Below are 12247 nucleotides of genomic sequence, written 5' to 3' on the forward strand. Positions count from 1 at the left end.
CTTAGAATTTTGGAACTCCCACACACAACTAACAGAAGGTGAATTAGGAAAAAGCCCACTTCCCCCTTTAAGGGAGAAGTGTAAGGAAACTTTCCTGTCTCAGCCTTGGCTCCAAGTAAAGGCGAGAAGCCTCTCCTGATAATTCTTAACAACAAGCCAGCACTCCCCTACTTTGGGCTCTGGAATTCACATTAGCTGACCAGGAAAACTAACTACTTGGTTTGGCGTTTATTTATTTATTTATTTCCTTCCAGGTACCACAAAATGCTCATTCCTCTCTAATGCTACCATGTTCCAAAAAAGAGGAGATCTCAATCAAAAATCACAAACAAAACCCATAAGGAAACAAGATACTAGGAGCAAGAGTTTGAGAAAAAAAAGAAAAAAGACTACAAGTGTTAGTATTGGATACAAAATATAAAATAAGTACACTTAAAGAGACTATGAAAACCAAGACCAAGAACTAAGAGTCCAATCAAAAACAACCAGATGAATTAAAAAAAAAACAACAGAATTTCCAGAAATGAAATACGGTATATAAAAATTATAATCAGGGGCTTCCCTGGTGGCGCAGTGGTTGAGAATCCGCCTGCAGATGCAGGGGACGCGGGTTCGTGCCCCGGACCAGGAGGATCCCACATGCCGCGGAGCGGCTGGGCCCGTGAGCCATGGCCGCTGAGCCTGCGTGTCTGGAGCCTGTGCTCCGCAACGGGAGAGGCCACAGCAGTGAGAGGCCCGCGTACCGCAAAAAAAAAAAAAAAAAAAAATTATAATCAGAAACTCAGAAAGGCATTACGTAACTAATTAGACATAGCTGGCAAAAAAAAAATCTATAAAAATTACTCAGAAGGCACACAAAGAGATGAAAGATATTAAAGAGATTAAAAGACCAGGAGAAAAGAATAAAAAATGGTAACTTACAACTCACTGGAGTTGCAAATGAAGAAAACGGGAGAGAGGAAACATCTTAATAGAATGTCTGATATAACAATCCTCAGATACAGGAGCCCCCAACTAACCCTAAGTAGAATTAAATAAGGAATTCTCACCAAGACGCATCTGAGTGAAACTGTAAACACCAAAGAGAGAGAGGCACAAGTAGCTTGAGGAAAAAAAATCCCTAGAAACTAAGTGATGACTTCTCAAGAATGAGAAGGGTGAAATGAAGATATTTTGAGATTCAAAAAGAGAGAAAAACCAAAAAAACATTGTTATCAGTAGACCCACATTAAAGGACATTCTCAAAGATTTACTTTAGGAAGATTGAAATGATCTCAGAGTGAACGAATGTTAAATAATAATAAAAAAAAAGTGGTAAATACGAAGGCAAATTTAAATACTCACTAGCTATATAAAACAATAATTTTGTTCAACAACGGTTGTGGGGTTAAGAACATCTGAAATATAGTACAACAAAAGGACAAAAATCAGGAGTGGACTGACCAAAGTTAAAACATTTTAAGTCCTGGTATTGTTTAGGAGAATAAAGGTGATGATTAACTTTAGACTAAGTGAAATATGCTAAATTTCTAGAGGAACCACTATAGGACAAATGCAGAATATTTCTGAAAGGCCATGAGGGAAACAAGTCTCAGGCAAGAAAATGTAGGCAGCTCCTGTCACTTACATTATTAAAGGTGCTTTTTCTCTCCTGGAAAACATACTTTGTGTTTGTTTCAATTTTGCATAAAATGGTAAAGTAACTGATAAAACTTTTTTTTTCTGTCTTTCTCTTGGCACACAAAACACAATTTAACCTTTCCATTAGTCCAAACTTAATGCTCAACATTGCTGGACTTTTCTAGGTCAAATTATGGCATTTTATGTATCTACAAAATCACTGACAAATTTATCTTTACACTTAGTATTTTATAATGTTGAGAATGATGCAAAATTAAACTTTCTCACGGAATAACCCCAAAGACAAACCACCTTTAAATATTCCTTAAACTTGTTATTGTAATGTCATGCTCCCATTAACCTTCACAGTGCCATTAAAACAATAACTGCATCATTGTAGAATTTTAGAAGAAATTTAGATTCAGGCTCTATTTTCTTCTTAAAAACTAGAATAAAATAATCCTAAAATTTCTACCAACTCTTTAGATGGGTAGACTACAAGGGAGGGAGGGTGGTTAAATATCATATGAAAACCGTTGACAGTTTTCTTGACATCTTTTAACTCTCAACATACCAGGAGAAATATCATTTGGGTCCACTGGACCTCTTACATTTTCTGTATTTTTGAGGTCATTTGACAATTTACATAAGCATAAGGGATAATGAAAATACTATTAGAAAATTTTAAATACAAAGTACAGTAAACCCAAATTTTTATTCCACATATACACAAAATGCACCACGTTCTCTGAACATAACTGCTCATCAACTTTCATGCATGAACATGGAACATGTCCATCCCATAAATGCTAATTCCACATTTCAAATATTTCTCTAATGAGTTCTAACTTACCATTACTTTTGGTTCATCTTCCTGCATTTGAATTGTCAAAATGCAATGCTTAAAAAAGTTTTGAAATGTTTTATGGCTCATATTTTGTTGAAGAGAGATGGTCAGCTACTTTGCTCCATAACTGTAAAACATTATCAGTTTTTTGCTTTGGAATGATCTAAAGAATCTTTTAATTTCTACACCATCTATTTCCTTCCAACTACCTTTGTATATATATCTGCCTTAAGCATCTGTCCACTAATGAACCATATCGAGTAAATTTTGGTTCACAAACATCACAAAACATGAAAGATTTCTGCCCCATATACTTTTAGCAAAATGGGATGTTCTGGAACTTGTCACAGAATATTACATAATGAAGTCCTTCCTGTTAACTAGATGAGAATACCTTACTTTCCTTTTTTATCCTTATAAATATATTGTTCACTCACTGATTCTTCAGTTTGAAAAAAATCATCTAGGACATTGTATCTATAGACTCTTAGGCTGAGATTTTGCTTATACAATCAACTTCACCATTATCATTTGTCTAGAGTGGTGCTATTTTTGTATTCATCTTATTTAGCTAAGAGTTGTCAAATATCGTCTTGTGTTAACTTTCTTCTCTTTGCCAGTATGAACAGAGAATGAGTAATTCTGACTCCTCAACTGTGTTGAAAAAACTAAAAGCCAAGTATTAAAAGACAGCGTCTCTCCTTTCTTTCATACCTTCTTGAAAGACGATGCAATACTTAAGACAATGCAACATCCTCCAATTATTTCACTATTGTACTATCCTTCTAGGTCAGAGGTCCCCAACATTTTTGGCACCAGGGACTGGTTTCGTGGAAGACAATTTTTCCAAGGACGGGAGGGGGTGGTTCAGGCACAATATCTTTTCCCAGAAATAAAAAATGAATTAAAAATTTTATTTTCATTTAATTGATCTTCAAAAACAGTGCTTCCGAATACTTTAAGCCCATTTAACCTCTAGGACCCTCAAGAATTTATTTGTGGATAAACAACTGTATAGCACAGGGAACTACATTCAATATCCTGGGATAAACCATAATGGAAAAGACTGTGGAAAAGAATGTGTATGTGTGTATAACTGAGCCGCTTTGCTATACAGCAGAAATTCACACAACACTGTAAATCAACTACACGTCAACAACAGCAACAAAAAAAATTATTTGAATACTAAATTTGACTACAAGACCTATCTTATGCAAAATTTTATGCTTGTCTTTCTGTAGCTCCAAACGATCAGATTCTAGTTTTTCTATACTGGCTGCCCATGAAAATTATACCAAAGATCTTGCTAACTATCAATCCTTTATCCAGCCTCTCTAAAACCCTAACATTGCTGATTACTCCATCTTCTTTTGGTTTTTATGAACATTACATTCTCCCAGCTCTCTCCCCACCCCAACCCTGTCCCAGTATTTGCTTCTTTCTTTGGCCCTACTTTAAACACAGATGACCCCCAAGTTTGTAACCATGGCTCTCTGTTCTATTTTTTTCCCACTCATTCAAAAAATGTTTACTAAATGTTTGATTTATGACAGGCACTGTACTTTCTCTGGTTTCATCCATGCTCACACCTATAATGGTGGATCACCACCATATGGATGATACTCGGATTTACACTACAACCCTTATCCCCCTTCTGAGCTCCATTTCCAAATGTCTACTGAATATAATATTAACACTGATGGAGATATATGTATGCAGGGGCTATTCTGAGCACTTTACAAATTTTATCTCATTGAATGCTCAAATCGCAATGGAGACTGTAGAGGCCTCCAGGGATGCTGATAGTGTTGTTTTTTTGATCTGGGTGCTGGTTATACAGGTGTGTCCAGCTTATGACATTTCATCAAGCTATATTCTTATTATATGTGCAGTTCTTTTTATATATACCATACTTTGATAGAGAATTTTTTAAAAATTTCAATCCTATGAGGTAACTATTAGTATTATCTCTAATTTATAGATGAAGAAACTCAAGTACCAAAGGACTGTTTGCCCAATGTCACATGACAAATAGTAGAGGAATCCTGGATTCAGCTCAGCTAGCCTGACTTCAGAACCCACCAACTATCAACCATATCAAGAATTTAATTCAGGTAATTCCCTGGCAGTCCAGTGGTTAGGACTCTGCGCTTTCACAGCCGAGGGCTCAGGTTCAATCCCCGGTCTGGGAACTAAGATCCCGCATGCCACGCAGCGCAGCTGGCGGGGAGGAGTGGGGGCTGGATTTAATTCATTCCTATCTCGGCTCAACACATTTTGTCTAAAATGACCTTCCCTCCATTTTCAGAATTAAAGACCATAAAGCCTACCTCAAACTCCATAGTCAGAATCCTCCAGTTCCCCATTTTAGTATTTCATTAAAACTCAGTTATGATCGCTATCATGGCAGTTACTTGTAGGTATACCTGCCCCTACCCTCACCCCCAGGAGTGTAAACTCCTTGAAAGCAGGGACTATGCATACTGTAAGTTACTCCCTATGAACGTATTTTAATGTATATATTACATGAGGAGACTAATACTAAAACAACAAAAAAGCCCAGTGTTCTTTGCTTCATTAATTCGCCCTCTGTAAGGATGAATTAAGAGCTGCACTGCACACAGCTTTCACAAAACACTAAGAAATGTTATACTCAGAACAACGACCCTAATTCTGATACAGTGATGCCAAGGACAATGTTGTTGGCGCACTCCTCACCTTTAATCTCATTCTAGTAATCCTAATATACTTTGTCAATTACTACATTTATAAGCCCAAGGACTGTCTTCTGACTATCCTGATGGTGTACTTCTGAATAATAATTTGGTTGATTTGCTTTTTTTGACACATACCTCTACTTAAACAGCTATATATTCTAATCCAACTGCCCATAAGCATACACCTATTTCTGGGCTATTTTAAGCCAATGATCTATTTGTCTATCCCTCTACCAATACCACATTTTCCTGTTTAATAACATCTTTTGATCCCTGCTAACACAAGACCTTCCTTATGATATCTTACAAGACTGTCATGACTACTTCTGGACAAATACTCTGTTCACTATCAACATGAGAACTCCTTTATCAAGTTACCCCAAAAAGCCTGTTGTGATTTTTATTGCAATTACATTAAACATATAGACTACTTAGGAGAAAATCGATAACTTGATAGTATTGATTTTTTTCACTGCATGAACACAGCCCATCTTCAATTATTTGTCTTCTTTTATGTCCTTTATAGTCTATTGTATTTTTTTCTTAAAGTGTTTCGTATATCTCATTAGTTTTACTCCTACTTAATAGATTTTGCGGCTATATAAAAAGGACTTATTTGAAATTTGATAATCTAATTCAACATTGCTGAAACAGGAGTGATCTTAGATCCAGAAAATTTGAACTCTCATATTAGTCTGTTGATTATAATCATGTTGCTTGCAAATAATTAAAAACTTGGAGGTCCCTATTAAACTGACATTGAAACTGAAGCCTCCAATTGATACTCAAGTACCTACTTTTAAAACATTTGAGATTATGAAGCTCTAAATATTAAGTGTATGATAGCCATCAACTAAGGAGAGCTTTTAAAACCCTTTTAGTATTATTACACAAATCTCTATAGAAAACTAGCATTGGTAAAATGCCTACTGAAAATCAAGCACTAGGCTAGGAAGGTTTATATTTAATAACTTCACCTCAAAGCAAGTTAGTTGAGGAAACTGAGTTGTGGAAAGATTAGGTGACTTGCATAAGTATCTGAACAGATAGAGTTGAGATTCAAATCCAAAGTCTGACTAGCTCAGGCCCTTTTCATTATAGTATACTGTGAGGCAGGTTATAAAAACACAGTCAGGCATACACCTTAAGCATTTTATACAGGGCTATTCTCCCTCATCCTACTCTTAAGGCTATTAATAACACATACAGGATATATCATCATTGTAAAAGCACTAATCCTTTTGGAAAGAAAATTTTCATTATTTCAAATTCATTCATGAAATATGAATCCTAAGATCTCTGATTCAACAATGGAGGAGCTGATATAATTAGCAGTTGCAGTAAATTTTTTTTTGGTAGAGCCAGTAAATTTCCATCACTAAGATCGGTTTCAAAAACCTGTTCACCTGGTTTTCTCACCATCTCAGTTAGTGATTACTTCTTTCTACCTTACTAGTGTTACTTTTATTCTTTCCTTCAAGATACAATATTCTTAACTCTACGTTCAAATAAAAAGCAAAAAAGAGAAGGAAAAAAAGGAAAATTCACTGGGCAATCAACCTACCCAAGTTATCTTAGTGATGTGAAAAGATGCTTATCCTTCAGGAACAGATGTCCTAAAGACATCTCAAGAATCACTAGATGAGATGCCTTCTTTTGACTAACAGATGCTTAATTTAAGCTAATGTCCAGACAACAGTCAAAATCCACTTAAACATTTATTATTTAACAACATTTGCTGAGATCCTAAGAATATGGGGGCAATTATTTTGTACCGTTATACAATCATTACTCTATAAAGTTTCTGAACTCAATTAATTCTAGATATTAAAAGGGTAAAAAAAATGTTGCCGAATGATTATTTTAAATAGCTAACTTTATTGAAGGAAGAATAACATTCAGATACCAATGATACACTAAGAGCTATAGATAGAACAAAGAAAATTAGTTTAAGCACAAGCTAAACATTTAGGTTATGCAGGTTAACAGACAAGCGTCTTGAGTAGATACAAAGGTGACAAGAACGATATGACCAAGGCTTTTCTAAAGAATACGAGAAACTAGCTGTTTAAAACTCAAAGAAAAAGTTATGTCCTATTCATAGTGGGATATAATGGGATTACTTTAGTTTATATTACATATACATAGCATATTTGTTTATGCCACAAATCCCCTTCAAAAACTGAAGAACTCCTATGAGAACTTCTGTAAAACTGCCAATGAAGAAGGAAAAAAAACTGATTTGATCCTATGATACTGTTAATTAGAAAGTTTTTTCCACTGAGAGTTATCTTTCTCACGTTCTTTGCTACCCTAAGTTCTTACAACTGTTGAAATCATTTTTTTCAAGATTTATTATAAAATTAATGTCTGTCTAAAAGTTTTTAAGTATATCTTCTCAAACAAAAAAGGTACTCTACTGAAGTAGGTACCTCTCTAACCAAGTTCCCTTTCTGCCATGAAGCCATTCCTATTTTTTCATCATGCTTGAGATCTGCCTTGTCCTACACACCCCAAATTAACATTCTACCAGAAATATATACTTATAAACACAATAATTAATACTTAAAACCTTTCTGATTTTGTCACTGCCAAGGGGAAAAAAGCACATGAAAGGTAAGAAAATGAAAAGATTACATTTGCAATAGTGGCAAATGGCGCCAATAGGTTTATTTACTAGTCTTAAAAAAAATACAGAAGCAGGAAGAAAAGCAATCAGTAGCTGATGGAACCTGTAGCACAAAGACTGAATAAATGCTTACCACAAAAATATTTAATATGTATTATACAAAAGAAAAACCTGGTTTATCTAAAGGTTATTAGTAGTAGAACTTATAAGAGATCTTTACAACATCTCTTAAAGAACTTTGATACTTAGTATTCCATTATAAATCTCAAATATTAACAAGCAAAAAGAAAATCTAAATTTAAAATAAATTTAGTCAAATACCTCACATAGTGGTAACCAAGAAAACTAAGAACCGGAATTAAATCTAGACTCAGAATAGTTACTCTCAGTTATCTGTACTCAACGACAGGTGACGCAACTATTCACATAATCTACAGGTAAATGTTTAAGATCTCCTTGAGTTTACATCCTTCAAAAAAAATTCTTTTTTTGCAAAGTAAGCTTTGGTCTTCCATGTCTCAGTTACATTTTAATGATTTCTAGACAGGAAGAAAGATGAGCACCATCACTGTATTTTTTGCATATGCTTTTATTATTAATGCTATTTGTTCATCTTCCTTGAACCAAGGTATTAGCATTACTGGACCTGATTTCTTTCCATTAAAAACAATTCTATATAGTATGTTATATACAAGGACAGAGCATCTTAACAATTAGTTTTGCCAATACATGCATAAATAAGTAATGTCAAAAGACTAGTCTTTTCTCATTAGACACACATATTAACAAGCAATTTAATACTTTGGATTGCTGTTACAGTTTACTGAAACTTTATAAGATTCAAAGCCAAAGAAAAACTAGGTACAGAAATTCTGTAATAGTTTCCTATACTGGGATAAAATACATACATGCAAATATTTGATCAAAATATGATTATCTTTAAATTGGCATTTCCTCCCCTCATTTCTATCTATAGGTTTGCATTCGAAAAAATATTTCAAAACTGCCACAAAGAACAAACCCACTACATTTTCAGTAAACAGTTAATAATCCAACAAATCTATCACTCTGCCCACAGTAACAGAAAAATACTGTATAAAACAATTAAAACTTAAATGGTTAAATACAGCCTTGTGTAGGACACACAGTACTTGGTAGCAGTAGATTTACGGCACAGTGCTGGTTAGCTATATCTTGTTTCCCAGAAAAAGAAAATGGCTTGATTTTTCTCTCTCTCCACGAAAATTATTTGCTCTTTATTAAAGTGGCTGGGACTTTGTTAGTTGTTTAATTATCACAATTTGTAAGTAAAGAATTGTTTAAAAGTTTGAAAAGCCCCAAGATCATGCCCCAATAATTTGTCATCTCAGTTCTTTTTCTGGAAATAAGCTTCAAGGCAAAAGAGACTTGTAAAAAAATGCCACATGCGTTCAACGCATTTGACAATTAGTAGAATATTAATTTCATCAATAAAACACATTTACACATTTTAACATGTCTTAAAAATCAATGGGGTCTTAAGCACTGACTCATTTTAACTGGTAGTGATTTTTTCAGTGATACATTAAATAATGATACCCTTCCTTTACAATAAATGGTATCTTATAATTCCATGAAATATGACAACTCTGTTCCTCAGAATTACAAGTTTTAACCGAAAAAGATAGCCCAATTTTACAGATGAGGAAAATGAAAGACCAAATAAGAGATGTCCCCAACGTCATTAAAATCCGGAGCAAAAAAGACTGGAACCCAGGTCTTCTGGTTCCCAGTGATGTCCTTTCCATTAGACAACCCGCAGCCTGAAGTGAATGAGGTGAGAAAACTACCTGGGTTTATTAACCAATAGCTAATTTACCTAGTACACAGATATCTAATATAATCTCTCTCTATAAAAAGCTGATCACTTAGGAGCCCTGAACGCTTACGGCCTGAGTCTAAAGAGACCGTCTCAGACTGACTCAAAAGTAACAACAACAGAATCTAGTGTTTTTCTTTCTTTTGATAAGATATATAACGAACTACAGAAACTTCAGAAATTAGAGCTTCCCTTAAGTAAGAGATTTCATAGGGTGCATTTCACTAACTCGGCGCCTCACTTGCACTTTTCATTTCCCTGGAGGGGAAAGACCCGCCAAGGGAAATTACTGGCCCACCTGGAGCCTAAACGCAACAGCTAGAACAAAGCTGTGGGCTCATTTATCAGCACTAGAAACTTCGCACATCTCTTCCAGTCTACCAGCCACACAATTCACAGGTGGTTGGTGTGTTTACTTCTCTCCTTGAAGGGAGAACTAAAGGAACCAAACGAATGCAATGACACCCACAGTCTGTTTGCGGGGATCGGGTGGAGGGCCAGGGGAGACCACGGGACGCAGGAGAAGGCACCCGAGAAAACAACACGTTATCTGGGCTCGGGGAGCCGGAGCACCGGGCGAGGACCGGTGCCCGGGCGGCGGCGCGACTCCGCACTCCCCGAAAGGTGCCCTCGCCCACCGTCTCCTTCCTCAAGTGGGAGGGGGATCGGAGGTGGGGACCGGCCCGGCGGGGGCGGGACCGGAGGCACCGCAGGGGCCGCGGCCTCGGCTCCCCCCCTCCCAGCCCGGCGGGGGTGGCGGCTCGGCTCCGAGGCCGCGGGAGGCCATTTTAGCTGCGGGGCCGCCTAAGGCCCGGGAGGCCCTCCGCCTCACCGTCTCCCGCTCCCGCCCCCACCGGGGCCGCTGCCCGCCCAGGGTCGGGCGAGGCCGCGGGGCTCGGCCTGCCGCCGGCCGGCGCTCGGAGTGGGGGGGGGCACGGGGGGGCGGCGGGGGTGTGGGCGTCGTGTCGGCGGGATCCGGGCGGAGGGGCGAGCAGGGGGAGAGGAGGGAGAGGGCGGGGAGCCGTTACCTATACTGGGCCGCAGCCGCCGCCGCCGCCGCCCCGCTGTGGGTGAATCCAAAGTAGTTGCCGGTCGCCATTTTGGCATCTTCCCCCAGCCGGCTGGGCACTGCGGCGGGCACGGAGAGTCGGGTCCCATGGCGGGAGGAGAGGCGCGGAGGAGCAGAGACGCCGAGGGAGGGAAGGGGGGAGAGAGAGAGAGAGGCTCCGTGAGAAGCCGCCCTCGCCGGGCCGGGCCGCGGCCGCGCCGCCTCCCCCTCCCGCCTCGCACTCCCTCACTCACTCGCACGCCCCGGTGGCGGCCGCCGCCTCCTCCCCAGAGCCTGCCCCAAGCCCCCGCGCCTCCCCGCCGTCCCGGGCCGGGGAAGGGGCCACGCGGGGACCCCGACGGGGCACATTATACTCACCATAGGTGAAAGAAACTACAGGGCATATGGGAATCATGGGCTCGGGCTGCTGCTGCTGAACTCTGAACTCTCACCCGCTGCCTCCCTCCTCTGCCCCGCTCCTCCTCAGCGGAGAACAGACCGCCGCCTCCCGCTGCACTGCGCAGGCGCCTCCGCGCTCGGCACCCTGGGAGCTGTAGTCCCGCCGCCTTCGCGGCTCCGACGGGCGCGTGCCGGGCCTCGGCCGAGGCGGGCCTGGGGCGTCCTGCGGGGAAGGCGGGCTTGGTCTCCACCATGGTGGTGGCGAAGGCGATCCGAGCCGCGCCGGCCGGGAGAGGGAGTCGGCGAGAGTGACCCGAGAGAGTGACGTCTGCCAGCCTTTTCTTCTTACTTTTCACTTCTTTCACTTTTGCGTGTGCATTTGTTGTCTCCCTTTCGCCATTCTCCATCGTGCACTTTTCACCAGGACTTGAGCTGGACTAATTTGGATTTTTCCTTATTTCTCGCATTCCCGCTTCTTGTCCTTAGCCTTTAAAGTGGAGAAGGAAAGACGGGGAGAAGAGAAAGAGAAAAAGAACGGCAGGTGTGCTATTGCGTTGGATACCCCTTCCGAGCACTTCTCTTCTGGTCCCTTCTCCCACTCGCACCCACCCCTTGATTCCTACAGCGTGTATGGAGCCCTCACAAAGCGTCAGGCCCTCTTCTGGGTGTTGGAGATAGAGCAGTGAGCAAAACAAAGTCCCTGTTCACACGGAGTTTACCTTCTGGGAAAGGGGAGGGTGGGCGGCAGGAGGTTCAGACAATAGCCAAATAAGTACGATGTCGGCTGGTGATTGCAGCTTGAAGAAGAAAGCGTGGTAAAGAAGTTAGAGAGCGAGAGAGGTGCCACTTTATGCAGGGCGTGGTTAGTGCAGCCAACGGGTAGAGTCGTGAAGGAGGTGAGGGGGCAAACCTAGTTGACAGTCGGGGGGGAAAAGAGAAAATGGAGGGTCCTAAGGCAGGCGTGCTCAAGAGCAGCGAGGAAGTTAGGCTGGCTGGAGTCGAGTGACGGGGAGTCCAGGTCACAGAAGTCCTTGGTGAGAGTGGTGAATCCTTCATGGTAAGGACGGAAGGATACTCTCCCCACCGTGCAGCCGTGTCTTTGTTCCCTCTGCTTTCTCACTGTTTTCTC

The 12247-nt window shown here is 40.2% G+C and overlaps 1 protein-coding gene across 2 annotated transcripts in view; it reads right to left on the bottom strand.

The window, feature by feature from the left end:
* The window catches only part of ZFR (zinc finger RNA binding protein), a 77813-nt gene extending 66589 nt beyond the window's left edge, over positions 1 to 11224 (bottom strand). For both annotated transcript variants that reach the window (XM_081233373.1, XM_081233374.1), the window contains exons 1-2: positions 11098 to 11224; positions 10700 to 10799 (exon numbers count right to left, since the gene is read on the bottom strand). In XM_081233373.1, the coding sequence (XP_081089499.1) occupies positions 10700 to 10799; positions 11098 to 11134 (137 nt within the window). In that variant the 5' untranslated portion in view covers positions 11135 to 11224. The remainder of the gene's footprint in view (positions 1 to 10699; positions 10800 to 11097) is intronic.
* Between the last annotated feature and the right edge of the window lie 1023 nt (positions 11225 to 12247).

This window comes from Mesoplodon bidens (genome assembly GCF_964165515.1).
Source record: "Mesoplodon bidens genome assembly, chromosome: 4".
NCBI lineage: Eukaryota > Metazoa > Chordata > Mammalia > Artiodactyla > Ziphiidae > Mesoplodon > Mesoplodon bidens.